Source organism: Mastacembelus armatus, chromosome 11, assembly GCF_900324485.2.
Source record: "Mastacembelus armatus chromosome 11, fMasArm1.2, whole genome shotgun sequence".
Taxonomy (NCBI): Eukaryota; Metazoa; Chordata; class Actinopteri; order Synbranchiformes; family Mastacembelidae; genus Mastacembelus; species Mastacembelus armatus.
Window position 1 is genome coordinate 8,170,748 of NC_046643.1, and position 20,481 is coordinate 8,191,228.

General features: G+C 40.2%; 1 protein-coding gene across 4 annotated transcripts in view; it reads right to left on the reverse strand.

Annotated features, from left to right (window-relative positions):
* Positions 1-1,169: 1,169 nt before the first annotated feature.
* The window catches only part of angpt2b (angiopoietin 2b), a 32,467-nt gene continuing 13,155 nt past the window's right edge, over positions 1,170-20,481 (reverse strand). Inside the window, exons 1-11 of one of the 4 annotated variants that reach the window (XM_026301134.1) lie at positions 20,145-20,237; positions 19,826-19,968; positions 19,112-19,694; positions 14,740-14,895; positions 13,911-14,032; positions 11,562-11,794; positions 11,161-11,285; positions 8,277-8,378; positions 5,240-5,406; positions 2,453-2,583; positions 1,170-2,203 (exon numbers count right to left, since the gene is read on the reverse strand). In XM_026301134.1, coding sequence (XP_026156919.1) covers positions 2,043-2,203; positions 2,453-2,583; positions 5,240-5,406; positions 8,277-8,378; positions 11,161-11,285; positions 11,562-11,794; positions 13,911-14,032; positions 14,740-14,895; positions 19,112-19,429 — 1,515 coding nt within the window. In that variant the 5' untranslated portion in view covers positions 19,430-19,694; positions 19,826-19,968; positions 20,145-20,237 and the 3' untranslated portion in view covers positions 1,170-2,042. Of the gene's footprint in view, positions 2,204-2,452; positions 2,584-5,239; positions 5,407-8,276; positions 8,379-11,160; positions 11,286-11,561; positions 11,795-13,910; positions 14,033-14,739; positions 14,896-19,111; positions 20,101-20,144; positions 20,238-20,481 lie in introns of those variants that run through there. The other 3 variants (XM_026301131.1, XM_026301133.1, XM_026301132.1) reach the window with 3 other exon arrangements.

Below are 20,481 nucleotides of genomic sequence, written 5' to 3' on the forward strand. Positions count from 1 at the left end.
GGACTGGGGCAAGTACAGTAGAGAAGCAATGTGGCCCGGGCTCTGGTTTGCTTCACTGGACCTGAACACAACCACTTCATCTGTTGAGCCAGCAGGCCAAATCAAATGGTCTTTATTAAAGTCGCTTTGATGGATTCACCCCTGGCCTTCCCCGCTGTGATCTATTGCTTGTCCAGCCCTTGGAGGTCGTAATAAACTTGTTTGGCCATGGGGTCACTGCATGCAAGCTGAGCATGTGCGTGCAAGCGTGTGTGTTTGTGTATAAGTGCTTTTACACTATGCAGCACAGGGCTATGATTACATCAGGTGCATTCTCTATCCATACATGCTGCCACTAGATCCATTTATGATGGTATCTGCAGTTGCCTCACACATTCTAGTGTGATGGCATCATATATTTATACACATATGGTCAGACACAGTATCGGCACTGTTATCCATGTGAGTGGTTTTACCATCTTGAGCAGCTCCTACATGTTTTCCTAATAGAGTAGTGAATCAAAGGCAGTTCGGCCTGAGTAGGTTCTGCACAAATTTAGTAAAGACATACATACACAGAAAAGCTGTTTATTTTCAAAGATTAATGAAATTCTTCCTTCCTTCTTACTCCTTTTTTTGTATTTAAGTATCTGATGCTGACTTGAATAAGCAAGACATGACTCTCAGTTTATTACTCTTAATATGTAATTTCTGTCAGTTGTATTACATTTTCAGTAGCCAGTATCAAATCCCATTTAGGAGATTCATTAGGCAAAGAAGATGAGATCTCTGTGTCCTTTCTGTCTCTCCTTCAGTGAATGTCCTTTAGCAAAAACAATTAGGAGACATTGAAGACATGGCCAGGTGATGTCCCTGTGTGTCATCTTCCAGTTAGCAATGACTGCTATCCCCAGAATACTCCGGCAGAGGCAGGTCACCATTAGTTTAGATGAAACCCATCCGATTTCTAATGAGCACCACAGGGACCGGTGTTATTGGATGATTCATCAGATCAATGGTGCAAGGCAGTCCTCCATTGACTTCCTGAGTCCAGCATGTGTGTCTTGTTGGAATTTATGTAGCTTACATGGAAACAAGCACCTGGCACCGTGGGTTATAGGCACCAGAGACTGTATATGATTTTATTGTTTTAACAAAGTAAAAATTGGATTTACAGCTTTGTTCCCAGATGTTATTACAAATGTTTTATTTTTCAAAGTAAATCATGCCAGTGAAAGGTTATGATGCACTTTTATGAGTGAAATCTTACAAATAAAGTTTTATGAGAGGTGCGACTGGATGGAATCAGCAATATTTCATTCTAAAAATCCCTTTGGAAGATACAACAAAGGTCAAAGCCTTTGTTTGTTGCTTTTCTTTATGATGTTGTTTTATTAACAGTTGTGTTATACTGTGTATGGATCAAACTACAGTACTAAAAAAGTACTAAAGCTTCACAGTCCAGTGGTGCTGCTTGAAAAAATGTTATAATTAGGGTATTGCATAGGAGAATCGAGGCTTAACATCAGACATGACATATATAAAAACACCAAGATCCAAGTTAATAAAGCATTTAGTTTGAAATCAAGACTTACCGAGTTTTTGACATTCTGCAAACTCTGTAAAAAGCTGTCATTTGTTTAGTCTTATTGCTTTAAAATGTATTTACAGTAAACAAACACACAATATAACTTTTTATACTTTAATATAAAAATAGGTATTGCAATAAAGTGTCTATAGTGGTTAATTTTTTTTTAGTTCAATTTAATTTTGTTTTAAGTAACTGGTCAACTGCTTAGTTTGATTTCATCATTTGTTTTTGTCATCTGTAGCAAAGCTCACACCTTTTTATCTCCGTCCTTATGTAAGTGAACTATTCTGGCAACCTATGTGACTAGATATTGTTAGTGAAATTCCTCAATCAAGCTTTCACTAAAACCACAAATCATTTGCTACACATATCCCCAGGCAGTTGCAAAAACACTGCTCCAAGATGTCCAGCAGCTGTAACCACCAAGCGTTATTCATCGCAGGTAACATTCATATCGTAATTCATGGAGACATCAAAAGTCTTTAGGGCGCACCATCATGGTCGTCATAATAGTCATCATATTTGGACCTTTCCAGTAGTACCACTTAATGCCATTGTAGCGAACCACATTGGACGAGGCAGGGTAATATATGCCATTCAGGTTGGATGGACCACAAGCATCAAACCACCAGCCTGGAGAAAAGGGAATGTGCCAGGGAGTTCAGGGAAAAAAATCAGAATGAATTAAATTCAAACTCATGAAATGTAACACCTGAATGTATATAAGTCTGCAGTAACTTTATATTGGCACAGAAGGAAAACGAACTACACACAAGCACATTTACAAGGGTGTGGATGCAAATGTTTAACTTAATGGGTTCTAAGGAGAGACAGATTGAGACAGGGATGGCTAAGTAGCAGCGGTGGATGGAAGCAGCGTACCTCCAGATGCAAGCTGTGCACACTTGCAGGTGCAGCGGTCGTTGTCTCTGTCCTTGGTGCTGAACTGGGTACCAGTGTGGGCGAGGCTGCTGGTACGTCCAGCTGTGCCACTAAAGCCCTCGGCATGAAGACTGGATTTGGAGAGAGGAGGAAAAAGTGTAGAATCTCAGCAAAAAGCTCAGCCAGAGGCACTTCTGTCCATTATTTAGAGCTGTGTATGGGCATCTTGGCTTGTTGGCAGTGAGTGGTTACTGCCTGAAAACTGTTTGCAATTCAGTATCTCTGAAGTCATCTGATGTTATGTTGGTAAACTGAACACAGCACAGTTATGTATACCAAACCCGCTGGTCTGTGATTCATTTATGCCACAGGATCTCGAAGGGATGGGAGAGATAAAATATCTTACTTGGTGAGTTCTGCTTTATTTTTTGGCCCTGATGCTGTTGTTTAGGAGAGTTTGTACTTTGTTTTCACTTTTTCACTGTCTGGTTTGTCAGTGCTTCTGGGCATTCCTGACATTAGAATTTCATTTTGGCAAACAGAGCAAATAGATATACGTAAGAGCCAGTGCTCTTCACTACTGCAGCTTCACCTTGTCATTTTGAGTCCTTATAGAAAATAATAAAGATAAGACAAAAAAATCAAAGATTATGAATCTGTAACATAAGCCGCCATAGAAGATCGTAGCCTTTTTTGTATGCATGTATTACTTATATTGTATTATAAGGAACCAACTATCCTAGGTTCAAATTCTTTCCAAACACCAATACAAAGACTAACCTAATGAACTTCTCATTATTTTTCCTCCATGCTGTGCTTCATAAAACAAACTGTCTCAAAAGTCCCTGCCCAAGTCAAATTGATTTGTTCAATTCTTTTCACACAGCAGGCCCAGCAATGGAGCGTGTGTGCATGTATGTGTGTGTCTGTTTCTGTGTCTGTCTGTCCACGTGCATGTCAGCACTGGTTTGAAGAGAGTTGACGAGAAGGTCAGCCCTGCTGTCTGACCCCTCCGCTGCCCTGTCATTCTGTCTAGTTAGCACCAGACTCTCGCCTGAGTTATGTAACCCCCCTCTCCGTAGCCAGGGCACACTGTCTGTGGTGACTAAATGAAGAATCCTCATCTTGAATTTGTAAGTTCATAGGGCAGAACAACACGCCACAAGGGGCAGCATGACGGGAGTGTGAAATGACAGTGATGGGGAATATTGATGGAGTAGAAAAGAACATGGAATAATACAGATTTTGTTACAGAACTTTTCATGATGGCTTGGTAATGTGAAGAAAATTATAAACTATCACATTAGACAGGCTGGCAACCAGAGGCTACATGATATCCCGTCTGAAAGCATGGCCTGTGGACTGTGCCAGCTCTTCTACTCTCCAAAACATTTGCATTAACCATGACTTCCCAGTGCATTAGTTCAAATGAACCTTCTTCAAGGTGACTGCCTTTTTATATTAGAATTGTATGAGTTAATGACAAATATAATGTTACATTGCCATGAATGGCTACCATTGGTTTTACTATAACAACAGCTTTTCTTGGCTACCTCAGAGGGGAAAGTGGTCTGTCATGCTGATGATTAATGTATGAATAATGTTAGTGAGTTTAAGGTGAAGACCTCCATGTTGCTCTAGGGGAGCACACAGGGTGCAGCAGAGGAGGAGGACTGCTTTGGCTGACAAGCTGCATAGCACCATAGTTTTGGCTTGAGATTTGTATCCACAGATGAAGCTGCTGTCTTTAGAACGCTAGTGAAACTGCTACATATTGAGTTAGTTAAAGTGAGCTCAGAGGTAGCAAGCTACAGAGGTGATTATGTTCACATTCGGGTGCTTTTCCTCAACGTAGCCTACAGCGAAAATATGGAACATTTCATTTTCATTTATTATGTGGAACAAATTCAGGCAAATGCAATTTTCTGCATTAGTACGGATGTTGGAAAGCCTACACCTACGTATGATTATGATTTGTCATCTTTCAAAGCATCAATCTCAATAAACTTACACAATACAAGGGAAAATTCCTGAGTTTATATGAAATCTAAAGTGAACCGTTTTGGTTTATATTTTATTTCTGTCTGTTTTGGAGGAAGCAGGACTTCAGCACACCCACATATAATCTTGTTAGTGATTGCATGGTTGCCGGGGAGCTTTGTTTGAGTTGTCAGTTCTTGGCAGGGGCAGGTATTGCCAAGCGTTTCTGTAATACTCCAGTGGATGTGGCTTCCTTTGGGGATTTTTCAGGGGCAGTGGTAGCTACGATGATGGAAAAAGAAAAATGGAAGTAGACTAAAGTGGCTCTGTGCCCTCCACTGAGCTCATCAATTTGAACGACATTTTTAAAAACAGTTCAAGTGGTTCTTTAACTTCAGTGTGATGATAAGAAAGCTCATAGAATGGGGAAAAAATAAAAGGAAATTCGGACTATTGATAACAGTTTCTATCTGTCACATTATTAAAAGGCTTACACCCAGAAGAACAGCAATGGTTTGAAAAGGTGTTGCTGCATAGCAATTATGCCTTTCATAATAGAAGGTTCTTAATAAAACACTCAACTGACATGAAACACTTTCATTACAGCTCTATTCATGTTAGAAGTGAAATTATTTAATTGGGCCTGAATGTCTAAGAAGTGTTTTGGTTTAGCGTTTTGCCATATCGTCATTATTATAATTACTAAACACTTTTGGTAATTGGATGATTCAAATACAGAATTTTGATCACAATGGGGTCTGCATTTTTAGTTCTACTTCAGAGGTTTATTTGATGCTGTGTGGTTACCTGTAGTTGTTGTCCTCTCCGTCAATGTAGAACCGATCATAATGTGAGAAGGCTTCATTCCCTTCTCTGTCTTGTAGCTGGACATGCAGACTGTATTCCTGGGAGCTGGTCAGCTTGTGGATGATCTCATTCCCCAGCCAATGTTCCCCAGACGGCTCTCCAAAGCCCTGGATTAAACACAAAGACAGAGAAACAATAGCAGAAGAAAAAATTCTAACAAGGGGGATGATTTTACCAGCGGCCTGCCAAGTGTTTTTGAAGTTAATATGAAAATGGATCTCGATTTACAAAGTCACATTTATCATTCTGATGGTTCAAGACAGTCCACTGAGTTTATGAAGTGAAATACTCCAGTCCCCCAGCTTGTAGCTAGTCAAATGGTACTTTAATTTACCCTAATATAGCCTACCAATTGCCCATCTGGACCTGCAACACTTGTAGTAAAATGAAAACTGCCTTTGTGAAGTTAGCCACAGTTTGTTTTTTTTTTAGAGCAGGAGATGAATATGGGTTTTCTTATATACTATGTGACAATGGAAAATTTGGGCTTATTCTACTTAAATCTATAGGCAGATGAAAATGATTAATGAAAATGATGAGAACCAGATTCTGTAATTTCTGAAATCACCTCATCTCAAACATATTGAACACCTATGGGCAGGGTTTGAGCCAGTGTGCCATTGCAGTGTGGTGCTTTTTAAAATAAAACATGTCCTTGCAGTCAAATGTCTCCAATAAAATCAAGAGCTAAATCAAAGCAGTCCTCTAATTTATAGCTTTTGTAAGTTGTATTTATTTTTGAGTTAGCCAAAATACAAAATGACTTTGCTGTTATGTAGTAAATATGCATCGCAGGCCAGTGTCTGTCTGTATGCTCTGCCAAAAATGGTTTTAAGGGTGTAAAAAGCCACTAGGTACTGTCATGATTTTTGAGGATTGTGTGTTTTTGCTGTTCAGAGACCAGCAGTGGGTCTGTCACTAAGTAAATGATCTAGCATTAGTTGCAGCACATCATTTTTGCACATCCAAACGTGGCTGAATGCCCTCCACTGAGCTTGCCGTTTTAATACTTTTCTTAAAATGGTTCAGGTTCTTCTTTAACTTCAGTGCTCAGGAATACAGAAGCTTAGCGATCCCGAAAATATTCCATTCCTATATGTTGACAATAGAGAGCACTAACCAAGAGCCAATGCTAGCAGATAGTAAACAATAGTAGGAATCCCTCAGTTATACTTAATCATATCACATTAAAATTTTAATCAACTCAGTCCAGACATTCACAGCTGAGCAGCAGTCTGATCTCTCAGGCTGTGAAATTCCTAATGTAATCTAACCAAACACTCAGCCTCCAAAAGCTGTCAACAGGATCACTTTAGGTTATTCCTATTATCTTTGACTTTAATTCTCAGAGTGGCTTAACAGCAGCTAGTAATTTTAGTAATTACTTCACAGTTGTTAGGTTTTATCACTGAATGTGAAGTAGTTGGTCTGATTTTAAAATGAACTTACATGTCACATTTTCTTTTCTTTAGCATAATCAAAAAGAAAATTATGTCTGAAATAATGAGTGTACTTTCATTTCTTTCCATTATATTAATACTATTTTTAGTAAAAGCCAGGACATATGCTTTTATTATTCTCTGCTGTCGGTTAGCTTATGGAGACCTAACACCCCTACAAAGACCATTGTTTCCCTTGCCATTCATTTGGTGATGTAATGTGAACATGATATCAAAAAGTAAACTGTAGTGTTAAATGAAAGCACAGTCCTGTATGTGATGAATGCTGTCACGCAAGGGAAATGATAACCTGCAATGTTTTTTTTTTCAGATGTACTGCTTAAGAGGAGAGACATACTGTAATATGGCTTGTGTTAATGCATCTTACTTAATAGGCTGAAACGTAAAGGAGAGAGGGTGCCCTTATGCAAAATAAACATGATGATGCATATGTTACCACTTATAAGCATTTAGCTATCAAGATGTATTACTTGTATGTATTACTAATGATTAATCAGAACTCTTAAAAAAAAAAAAAACAAAATACTTGTTTATATCTACATTTCTAGTCACTGTCTGGCTGACAGACTGTCTGTTGTTGATATTGATATTAAGTGAGAGCCCTAGAGAATTTATCATTTGACCAGCAGGCCTGGGTGCAACATTTGATCAACTGTTCCTGAGAATATAAACTGCAGACCATGGTAGTGAAGAATTTTAGTACATACATTATCTGCTATCTACAGTGCCCCTTGTGCTCGTACATCTCAGCTGGAGCCAACTTAATGTTTTTGTTTTTAAGCTTTTTTTGTGTGTTTGCCTCTTTTTCACTCTTTGTTTGCAGTCACAATCCTCTTTGCATTTTATTTTGCAATGAGAGCTACAGCAATTGATTTGTTGTTGCAGTCTGCTCAATCAGAAGCCCAAACAAGTTGTTTTATGTGTAATTTCACACAGTCCAAACGCATATGTTTTTCTCTATTGCACTATTGAAAAAAACCTTTCAGATAAGATTAAAAAACATTATCTAAATGTCAGTCCAAACAAAACAAGAGCCAAAGGTGTTAAAACATGCTTGTTCCGGCCAGAGAACTAAAGGAACTTCATAGTCTCTCGTGTATGATTGTATTATATCCAATTTGTGTTTTGGGCCCTGCGCTTGGAAATGTTACTTTCATCACTGCACTCATTTCCCTATGCAGGAAAGCTATTGTGATGTTAGGGATGGATACAAACGGTAGTGCTCTGTGGGTCACTGAAGTACATGGCGACTGTGTGTGTTTGTGCAAGAGCATGTGCATGTGGGTGTGTGGGAGTATGACTGGGAGAGGGAGCAAGAGCAGGTGCAATAACACTGGGGGGTGGTAGGGAACACGAAGGCAGCCAAATACAACAACCGCAGGTCACCTGGGATCACAGGCTAGTGGGTCTCCCACGCCTCTCTGTGTCAAACCACTTGTGGATAGTTATTGGAACTTCCCGTCTAATTTATCCATACCGATCCATACTACCTTGACCCTACTGTAAGTAGAACTCACCATTTTGTACTCCCGCCACCCACGATAGAAATCAACAGAACCATTTGTCCGATGCTGCAGCACTGTCCACCCGCCACCTCTAGTTTTCATATCACAGAACACCTGTGGAAATAAAGGAAAATTGAACATATTTATTCCATAGGCTAAGCATTAAACAAAATGTGGCTGTATCAGAAAGTATCACAATTTGGTCTCAAATGCTTGGGCAAATTATTTAGCTTGTTAACCTGAATACTGATGGCAGTGAATTATTAAATATTTCCAGATTTGGGAAACAATTTAGCTTTAAAACAGCAACAATCGATTTTCTTCTGCCCACTTAGGAGCTGTTGAATGGTAAACACAACAATAACGTATTATCACATGTATTTGCCACAATCATTTTTCACATTCAGCAGATACAGAGCATTGATTTGATGCCTTGTTTTAAGCCACATAATTGAATGTAAGCCCAATATCCACTCTCCTTTATGTCTCCAAATAACTAAGAGTTATTTGGCACTTCAGCAGAGTCACTGTGTTAACCAGCTTCTTGATGCTAGGCCGGTAGTGGGTATTATAGGGGAACTCTTGTGTCTTAGTGGGTTCATTTCTAGAAGTGACTCCTTTCATATCACACATCCATTATTAATCAATTGGTATATTAGTAATTATATTGGTAGATAATTTTTTTACATAGACGAAACTTATACTTCAAGCATTTTCCCCAATAATAAAAATTAAAACGAGTTAAAACATTCCTTAACATGAATTTGGGGAGGTGTGTTTGGTCTAGAAAAAAAAAAGTGGGGAGAAAAGTGGCAAGAAATGACATGGCGAAATTAAACATAGTATGTTTTCTCTGCTATTTGAAGGATACTTTGGAAGCCTCATGAACGTGGGGGTAACCCGACATTTCAGGGTGTCATACAATGATATGACCCAGGTGGGAAGGAAAAAACCAACATGTTCATCTCCTTAAGTCAGGAGGAGGTTTTTGGTTACAAGTGGTGTTTTCTTTTTTCCTTGACTGCACATTTTGGCATATGTATATATGTTAGACCTGTTAAGGGACTTGTTTTACATATTCAAGGTGTGTAACTGGACATGTTCCAGTTTCCCTTAGGTATCCTGATTAAATGAGTGTGTGAATTTCTCCCATGGGTGGAAAGATTAGATGTTTTTGTTACTGAGATCCTTTTTTAATTGAGTAAGTGTACTCTGTATACCTCAAAGCCACAGGGTTGGACTTTTTAAGTTTTCGTAAGCACTTTGAGGTTATTGCTATATTCTGTTGTCAACTGAAATTATACATATTGCCAATGCCATTTCTGATTCAATAACAATCTCCACAACCTGCACTGTAATTAGTGATGAAACTGCTTGACTGTCACCCAACTAAATAAGCCACGCTGACCTGTCTCAAGAGTGGGAAAGTATACAAGTTGGTATATGGACAGAATCCCAAAGGGTCTCTGTATTTCAACATCTCAACTGGCTTATTTCTATTAGAAATGAGAGTTTCAAGTACTTCCCCAGAATAGAAAAGCTAAATCAAGGTCAAAAGGCACTTAGGTCTTTTACCTCAAAAAAACAGTGCAGCCTGGCAATATGCTCTGATTATCCTCTGGCACATCAAGCCAATATTCTGGCCTTAAAAGCATCACGCTGAATACAAAAGAGGGTCTAGAAATAGAATTCTCAATTTTTTTCTGAATTATGGTAGTTACTCTGACTTAGACTAGGTACATGATGAAAACTTTAAATTTATATGGATATATGGATAAAATATTTTTACTATTTTATGGATAAAATAGTTGTTTTTGACTGTGTTTAGGAAAAAGCCCTAATGTGCTCAATTCTGTAAGCTCTGTGCATATGTAGTACTCAAAAGCTTGCATAACAAGGTTATGAAATATTTAAAATGATGCAAATTCAACTAAGAATTATTATATGTAAATAAACTGTGAATTATTTGGTTTATAAAGTCAACATTGTATACAATGACTTTAGCCAAATCTGCATTCCACACATGGCTTTTGTCTCTGGTCCAACTGCTCTCTGCTTTGAAAACAGGGCAATTTGTATCTGCCCTACATTTATGCAGCCACCCAGCTTGCCAGCCTCATTGGAATTACATGGCATAGATTTAAAGCAGAAGTGATTTGGGGAGCACTAACTTGCATCAGTGGAAACGTACATTGGCCTCAGTTGGAAGGAAACACATGGCACCAGTGTCTAACACCTGGCTGCCTTGCCCACAGGAAATGAAGAGGAAGAACATGGGGGAAACAGCAGTGGTAGGCCATGATGCCAACTGCAAACTAGATTCAAAGTAGTAAATAAGAAAAAACACTTTCACCACAGCCTTCTTTATGTGTTTTTTTTTTTTTTTTTTTTTTTTTTTTAACTGTTAAATTCTGAAGTGAATATCTCAGCTAAGAATGCTACTGTAGCTGTAATTCAAAGAAAGGATAGCCTGCTGGTGAATGCCATGGTTGAGTTAGCAAGCAGCTAGCTACTTCACATCAGTGAGAGGTACCTCCTAAGCTTTTCTGACTTTGCATTCAGCAGCACACACTCACTGACCATGAAGCCTGCAGGGCATAATCTTCCTGTTGCTTATTATTTTAGCTCTGCAGCCCAGCATGGCATTTCCACCAGCCTCTACTGCAACCCCCCACCCTGCAAATTACCACTACACCAGCCTAGTTTTTCCTTGCAGTGTTTAGTGCAGCCCAAAAATAATGATAAGCTGAATGTCTGAAGGCCATTCTTTACATTATGCCGGTTGGGCAAAGTCTGTAAAGTGAAATGATTCCAGTGCTAAATACTATAAGACAAAACAATAAAATGTCTTGAAATTTTTTACATCACAGACCAATGACCTTTAAAGCTTTACTACCTTGACAGTCTGTGTGGAGTTTGGGAGGCGTATGCTATATATACCGCTCTCTGCCACTCCAGAGCGCAGGATCTCTGCACAGTCCCTGAAGGTAAGCAGCTCCTCCTTTGGCCTATTGGAAATTTCTGCAAAAAAAATATGCAGGCATGTGTTTACAGATGGAAACCTTACGGGTTTTGCAAACAAATCCCAAACCCACATGTGAGTACTGTCTTACTGTTATGCTCTAGCTGAACACTTCCATTTCTGTGTTGCATGCATGTACATAGTGTGTTTTAGATTTGAATTACAGGCTGGTCTAGGTGATATTTTTATGTAACATTAAAAACACTCTTGCTTAAAGTGAATGATCTTGGCAGCATAATTTGCTTATTCAAAAATGATAAACCACTCAACCTTACCATTGCAGTGGTTGACCATAGCCAACAGCTGCTGAACTGTATCTGTGAGCATGGCCTGCTGTCTCTGAAGTAAGGTGCTGTTGAGTGCAGAGCTGCCGAGTTCACCCTGGAGCTGACTGACCATTCGACTCTGCCTCTCCAGAAGTTCTTGAAGCTGCTGCTTCTCGCTCTGCAAGCCCTGCAGCTCCTTTCCATACTGAGCTTCCAGCGCTAAGAGCCTCTGTTCTAGAAAGCTATCAAACACCAGAAGCAAAATATATTGAGTGGAGTGTTGGTTTATTAAAAAAATATTAATTCATTACTTTAAATTGTAGAACACTCAAAATCTCAAGATATAATATATAAAGTGGTGTATATTGGATTGTATCAGGGTAGAAGATATGAATGGATGCAAGTGCCAAATGCATCTGTTAAGCATTCGCCTTTCTCAATGCAGGTTGCACAAACTTGCACATTTACCTAAGGATGACTAATTGGACATGACCATGACAGTCTCATTGGGCTAACATCATAACATGACAAAAAAACACCTGTGCTGCAGCAGTGCGCACAGATGGGTCTGCATGTTAAGCCCCTCCATCATAGCCATGGGGCAATAATCTGACAGTGTGTGTCGTGCATGTGTGTCTGCCTGCCACACCCCCACCTCCAGATGAAGATCATAAATTTGTGCAGCCTGAGTTTTATGGCTTTGACTGACAACTCTGCAGCAGTTATTTATTGAAACAATCCAGCCACCCAGACTGAACAAGCTACTTTTCAGTCTTGTGCACTTGCAGCTGGTACACTAAACATACATTCTCAATCTCTCACTTTAGGCATTGGCTCAGTATGCAGCCTGGAATGCTGGATCAATCCAAATCATTTTTAACATTGCTTGCATTTCATATTTGCTTTGTCTGAGAACATTCAATAAAAGTGGCAAAGCCAACTAACAAATTGTTCTCCATAGCGTGTATTTTACTTTGAGAGTGTAGAGCACTGCAGTAAACCAGGACAGCTCTGTTTAAACAGTTAGGAGGGTTGACAGAACAAATATGGCATCTTGGATCACATTGCATCCTGGACAATTAAACTGTTATGCTTATGATCTTGTGATATTTATTATTTTGTAGTGTATATATTGCTATTAGTTTGCGCTCACTCTCTCTGCAGTGTGCTGCATGTCCTGCCAAATTTATTGTACATGTAATGCCTATGAAAACAAATATGTCTCTCTCTCTTTTTAGTTTGGCAGCATTTCAAAAAGCTGGCTTCATGCCCTTAAGGCCCAGCAGCAGTAGCCCCCTATAGCCACTGCAGTCCTTGGTCCCCTTTTATTCCACAGCTGCCTGGCTACAAGTCTACTATGACCTTTCTAATTTTATGTTTCCTGTCATGGTGTTTACCTTCGTGAGGATGTATTCATTTATTTACAGAATCATGTCACCAACTTGAAGGACGAGGGCCAAAGGGCAGAACAGGGCAAGCAGGGCCAGATGTATAACAGGTGTTGGAGCTGGGGCAACTGTGTTCTCCCAGTCACTCTTGGTTACAGATGAGTGGAATGATAAAAAACTAGGCACAAAGAGAGAAAACACCCGCTCCCTTTCACGTGTTGCGCGCACTGTCCTTAACCTATTCTGGCCCTGATTTGACCTTGTGTTCCTACAGAGAAGAATGGGAAACCCCTCCTAACATGCACTGCCAGTCACTGGCACACACACACACATACACACACATGCTTACACAATATGCATTATATTGTCATTTAGTGCCCTGCTCATATCTGTTGGGGTCATTCACCATACTCATTTCCAGTTGTTGTAACAGGAGGAGCAGTTTCATGCATGTGCATGTAGATACACATTTATGCGTTTGAAGCTCATTATATTCTGCCAAACAGTGTGAAGTAGCTTTTTCCTGAGAGAGCATTCTTTGGTGCACAGGAAGAGATGAAGAGATGCATTTTATGTTTCCTACAGCAGCCACACCTGCTTGTTTGGAATCAGTAGAGGAAAAGCAGCAGCTAACTGGACAAATAAAATAGCGCCACCTACAGTAATTGAAGCTCCACTAACAGAAAAACGAATTTAAAAAAAAAGACGAAAAGAAAAAAAAACACTTAGGTAGATGCAGTTCTAGACTAAAGTGTGATTTGTGGGAACAGCAACCACAGCAGTGATTACATAACGTGAGAGCAAAATGATCTTGTGACTAAACACTTTCGCTCTAGCAGACTATTGCTCAATCTAACATAATGGATCTAAAAGTGAAGTGTCTGTACCAAGTAGGGAAACCACCCTTGAATTCTTGCAGTGCCTAAACTGTATGCGCCTGAATAATCTTTTGAAGTATGTAAGCACTCACCTATTTTTGTCGCTGAGGCGTGAGATTTCCTGAGTTTGTAAGAGAATATGTTTCTCCAGCCGGTTAGTGAAGAGCGAGTACTCGAGCAGCTGGATCTCCAGGCGACTTGTCTGGTTTAACACCTACAGATGGATAAATAGTGAAGAATAACTCAGAATATCACAGTATGTGCAGGTAGAGGGATGGGTGGGAGCGATCAGAGATATTGATGAAGAGACTGATGAGGAAGAAAAAACTGCCAGTGGAATTCATCAAAAGGACCCTTGGGGATAAACAGTGTCACATAGCACATCATAAGGCTCATAATGATTATTCTTTGATCTTACAATGAAAACCTGAGCAGGAATGATCTCATACGCACCTGTGACATGTTTTGAAGTTGCAGATGAAACAAAAATGTGAACAAAGCAGCTCAGATATTTGTACAGGTTGCAGGTTCGTATCAACTTTGATAAGAGAAAAAGAAAGCACAAGGACCAAAAACAAGCCCTGTCTGTAATAACAGCTCTGTGGCATGATTGAAGACACATCTGTGGTGTGCTACTGAGCTTTATGTTTTAATTGGCTTGTTGTCAGACACCAAGCTCAGCTCATTATGTCAATCAGAGCCTGTAAAACCAAATACCAGCTGTTTTAAAGCAGTTGCCGCCACCTTTGGGCATGGCTTCTCAGTGGGTTACATCTGATTTACATTTAATTAGCTATTCACAAAGTGTTTCGGAAGTGAAATCATTTGTTTCTGCATGGGTGTGACCCTCACAGTTGTTCATTTGGATTGGCTGCAAACAAGTTATCCCAGGTTCACTCCAGTCCTTCCCAAAGGGCTTACCTGGGTCTCAACGTCTGTCAGTTTGCGTGTCTGCTCTGCTGATTGGCTGAGGAGGTTAGTTCCCATCTCGAGCATGGCAGCTGTCTGGGTGTGGACTGCGGTTCTTTTCATTTCCTCCATCCCAGAGCGCACATTTTCTTGGATGAAGTTCTCCAGCTGTAAAGAGAACAAGCAGACACAGAATAGTATCCACAATGTGGGATTTGGGAGGTAATGTGCCTATATGTTCACTGACCGCTTCATGCAGTGAGAAAGTAGCAACCTTTGTGTGATCTGTCTTTGTCACTTCAATCATCTTGAGTACTCTGAGGGGGTCATGAAATTCAGCATCCCCAGGGCAGTGCCAGTGTCTCACTACCAATCTATCTGTCAATCCATCTGCAGGTGTACCTCAGGCAAATACCGACTTCACATTAAAACATGATGCAGCATACAGTATAGACATTTCAATGGGATTTCAGAAAGAGCAGCAAAGATATATTCTAGGAGTTTGACATCATGATATTTATGTGCTGGACATCAGGGATAATTGTCCACACTGTAATTAATCTCAAGCTCTGAGAAAGAAGCATTGGCAAAATAACCATCATATGTTACAGTAGGAGGAACAATAGGATGACATCTATCTTGCTCCAGCAAATTGATTTTCTTATTAATGGGGCCGGTTTAAGCAAATGGCACTTGGAAGCGGAATTTAGCATTTCCTGCTGTCAATGATGGAACTTTGTTTGAAGTTTAATAGGCAATGGCATTGTCATTGCAATAAAGCAAAACAGAATATCAAACTGATGGACATTAATATTTATGATTTGTATGGGAAGAAAACCACATGACTGGAAAAAGAAACCTCTATGGAGGAAGTATTCAAAATTATCCAGCTAATGAGAGGCTATCCACAAAAATCGAAGAGAATTCAAATGAGACTATGATTTTGCTCTTTCGAATACAAATGCCCATCTTAGGAAGGAAAGGGATTGTGAGAATGCACTGTCACCAGAGAGGGTTTTTCTATTTTTTATACAGTACAAAAAGTACTGATCCATATAACCAAATAGAGATGAATCGGCAATTAAATTGTGTGCCTGCTAGTAATCTTTCTCTCTTTGTCTCATACTCAACCCCCTTTTTTTCAGGTTCTCTTTCTTTCTCCCCCTCGCTCTGTAAATCCATCTCTCTATTTTGCTGCTTTCAGTCAACTGAGACAGTAGGAAAAAAAACTGCATAATGAAGGTTATGAAGAGATTAACAAACAGATTAAATCAAACTCCAAAGGAAGAACCAAAGATCCTTGCATCATAATAAGCCTTGTGTATTGAAGTCAGCTGCCTGTCCAAAGTGTGCCTATTATAGCTGTCTGTAGAACAAATGACTCCAGAGCTCTTGATGCACTCCATCTCCCATTGCCAAATGCATTAATTGCAGCTCTGTCACAGGCTGTGCAATGAACATTTGAGATGTATGATCATTCTTATTGTGTCTAAGAGGGACAGAGGAGGGATCAGTGCTGAGATAATTATAGTTATCAATTGATATCTTAATTGTTGAGCCAATAGACACATTTGTTTGCAGTTATAATTAGAGAGAGCAAGAGAAACATATCTGCTGGCAAATTATCCCCAGAGTAGCCAATACACACTGTTCCTCAAATTTAGGCTCGGCTCTAGAGATGGCACTGTCAGTCTGTCGATCCACACTCAAAAAAGATGATTTAAAAAAAAAAGATAATCAATATTCAAGAGGAATTGTTTCTAATCTTCTGATTTTTCCTCTAATGCCACTAGTAGACCTGTTTTTTCACCTACCCAGTGAAACCTTTAAAAATCTAACTTACTGATTGGCCCTGTGTTTTGTAGTCATTTATGATCAGTGGATGTATCCTGCTGACTTTGGTGGCCCTCTCCTCTTTTATTGGATGGATTCCTTTTATATTTGACATAGACATTTAAGCCCCGCTCAGGATGAATTGAGTTTTCTTCATACTTATAATAAAACCAACGACATTCTCAACTAGCCTCAATTATACTTTGTTGCTAATCTGCAAATGTTGCCATGCTAATATGTTCAATTAAGATGATCAGCCAAGAAGAAATGTTTTGTTGTAATAAGAACAAAAGTCAAAGGCCATGTTTTGAGACTGTTCAAACTGAAGTACAGGGGTGAAAAGGAAAAGAAGTCCAATTGCATAATTTGAATGGAATATTTTTAGCATTGGCTTAATGAAATACTACTTAGCCAGGAAATCTGCTCACCAAGGGTAGCCTAGCCACCTTGATTTCTGTGCAATGTTTTTGCCTTAGCATAATCTACGCAGGCTCTTAAAAGCTTTAAGAAAAGCTCACATCCTATTTGCCAACCCCTCAGGGGCTTTAGAAGACAAAAAGACTAGATGTAGAGCACTGGGGGTTAGTACAAAAGAAAATAAACACTAGTTTCTTCTTGAAAACACCAAAGGAGGAATCTGGAACAATAATCCAGTCTTGATCCACTTGGAGATTCCTCTGTGGAACATGGCTGATTAGTGTGTGCACTTCTTAAATTGTGTGTGGGTGTGTGTTTTCTTTGAAAAGTTTTGGGTGGAAGGCTCACAGTCAGGGCCATAACATCCCAGAGGAGCTTTAAGTGAGACCATACAAAGTAGAAAGATACACTGACACACATATACCTCAAGTTCTTTCACATACATTATTATTAATTTTCCCCCAATGCTGTTCAGATTGGCCTTATAAGCTCCCGAAGATGCTGAAAAGGCTTTGCCATCTGGGGTCAGAGGTTAGTATACTCCTCATGCATATCCAAAAGAGGCTCTGGAGGGTCATGCTGCGTGTGATCATTTATGCATCACTATGGCCTGGTGGGGGAAAGGTTGGATCTTTGTGCTCATTTTTGAAATTATGCTGAGGAAGTTTGGCAGCTGAGCAAGATAAGTGTCAGCTGAACTTAAACTGTAGATAAGGGCAATTTAAACTACAGCTCCTTCATGACAGTAGGAGACTACATGCTGCAAGAACACGTGTAAGATAAGTGCAAGATATGATGCTTTTGTGTTGTACAATTTAGCCTTTGTAGGTTGTCTGCATGAATAATATACTGTGTTCATGATGAAAAGTATTTGCACTATCTGTCTCTCTCTGTCTCTCAAGCACACACACTGTGGCCTCATGGGATGTTTTTCATGGAAGCTAGGTCTCCACTTCATAGACTGAGCATCAGACAGAGTGCACACAGGGGAATTGAGTGTGTGTTTTCAAATGTGTGTATCCAACCGCGTGTCAGGAGAGCAAGACTGAGTTTGAGATCACATGGTCGATGAGACAAGGTGTGAGATGAGACACATTCATCATCCAAATAGAAGTGAGAAGGACGTGGATAGAGAGGAGCAGAAAAAGAACAGTGAAAAGGGAAGGAACAGAAAAGCAGACAAATTTGTGGTGGGTGAGAGTGGGAAATGAGAGGAGCAGGGGAAGAGCTTTGCCACTCGAAATACCCCATTTTTAAATATAACCAACATGTTGGCGAAACTAAACACTCAATACAGCGCTTATGCTTGGCCAGAGGATTATTGCTTGCCATAAATATAAAGAACCAGTTGTGGATTAGAATAGAGAAACAAATGGAGAGCTGTGGCATGTCAATCTGTCCTAGACTCTGGCCCAGTACTGATTATTCACCCTGATGACCTTATCAATGAAAACACTATTCTGAAGCCACATTTAATCGCATCATTTGATTTCAGTCCATTATAACTCAGACTAAAGGGAACTGCAAAGGCCAGTAGCTCGGTGAGAAGATATGCTGAAATGTGTCTTCTGCAAATAATAAATATTTTTCACAGGGGACACTTCATATTTTCATGTGAGCTTAGTTTGATGCATAGTTTTCACGGACTCTGGCTTATAGATGAGCTAAAACATGAATCAAGAGTGAAGTTTCTGTGCGTTAGTTGTCTGTAGGGGGGGACAATATTCATTTAGAAGGTTTAACAGTGTGAGAGATCTTTGGCACTGTCTGCTGGTTGCAAACATAGTTCATCTTGTCCTTCTCTTCTTGCATGCAACAGGGAGTTCTTGCATCCCAGTGGTCTTAAATGCAGACCTACACACATTCACCAGGCACTGTCATGGAGCCAGATATGCTTACAGCAAGCATCCAGGAAATCCCAGCTAAGAGCTGAACTTGTCAAATATGAAGGCTTGACAAACAGATGTTACCAAATTGTATGATTTTGTCACCTCATCATTTTGTTTGAAGGTCAGCAATTTAAAGATGACATGTGAAAAGATTAGAAGAAGACAGTGTGACAGTAAATCTGTAGTGCAAGAATGAAAGGGTGATTGAATGTGATTGTTTAAGTAAACAGTTGAGGAGATCTTACCTTCTGTAGCCACTGGGTGTTATTCTCCATAGCACTCTCCAGTCTCTCCAGCTTCCTCTCCTGCAAGGAAGGCCTCTCCTTTAGGACCTTACCCTGCTTGGATTGGCCAGTGTCACGCTCGGACTCAGGCGGGGAGTCCCTCTGTAGAGTGTTGCTGACCTGGAAGTCTTTTAAGGGATGGCAATGCTCCACCTCAGGGAGGATGAAGGTGTAGCTGCAGGGGCCGTGTTGCATGCGGTGCTGTTGGCGCTCTGAGCCGAGCACAGCAGCCAGCAGGTAGGCCAGGTAGGCGAGGGTCAGGGCCAGCAGGCGGTCCATGTCAGGGAAAGAGGGGGATGAAGAACAGGGCAAGGTGAAGGTAGCTCCACCTGGCAGAGTAGAAAGGTCAGGTGAGTCTTCCTTTTGTCTTTTGTGTGTCTGCCTTTTTCTGTGGCTTGTTAAATTGTTGCTCAAGACTTTGTCTTCCCAGTCCAGCTCCTGCTGTTCATGTCTCTGTTTTACCACTTTCTTTTCTTCTCTTTTGGCTTGTCCTGCTCTGTGCTGTTGCACTCAGAAGTCTTCTTCAGTCCCGTTTGCGCTGCTGCTGTTCCCCATGCAGGCAGACAGAGAACACACACACACACAGGAAAAGGAGATTGCCTCCTAATTTAACCCCAACACTCAGCCAGCACATGCAGCTCAGTCCAGGAAACCAACAACAGACTTCCCTCTCACCATTTATCTCTCCTCTGAAAAGTTGCTTTCCTCTGCCCTCTCTTCACGCCGCTGGAGTCCATGCGTTGGTCTGGAGGAAAGGGGAGAGGAGGGGTGAAGAGGAGGGTGGCCCGCTTCAGGATGTTGGCTGAAGTGGTAAACCTCTTAAAGCACAGAGAGAGAGAGAGAGAGAGAGAGAGGTGTAACTCACACGCAAACACACTTTCCTTAACACATAATAAGTCAATCACCCTCCTCTATTTCACTTTCTCTTTCCCAGTTATAGTACTGCTGTTTGCAGGGGTTAGAAGACAAAGCTTCTAAATTGTACAGTACTCACCACCAAGAGCCAAAACTTTCTATGACAACTTTTGCTCCCTCCCTCCTTCCTCCCTCTTCTTCTCTCTCTCCCGCTCTCCCTCTATTGCTTTATGGCCACAGCTGAGTACAGACTTGCCAGAGCATGTCGTACAGGTTTACAAAGTATAATAATTCAGGAAGTTAATAAAAAAAGACAACAAATGGTTTGTGATGAAATAAAAACTCAGTATTTTTTCCAAGAGCTTTCAAAAATATCTGACAGACTTCAGCTTAACTGATTAAAGGGATGCTGTGAATATGCAAAAGAGGCAGAAATAGGTAATGTGACAACCTTATGTTTAAAATGTTTTATTGCA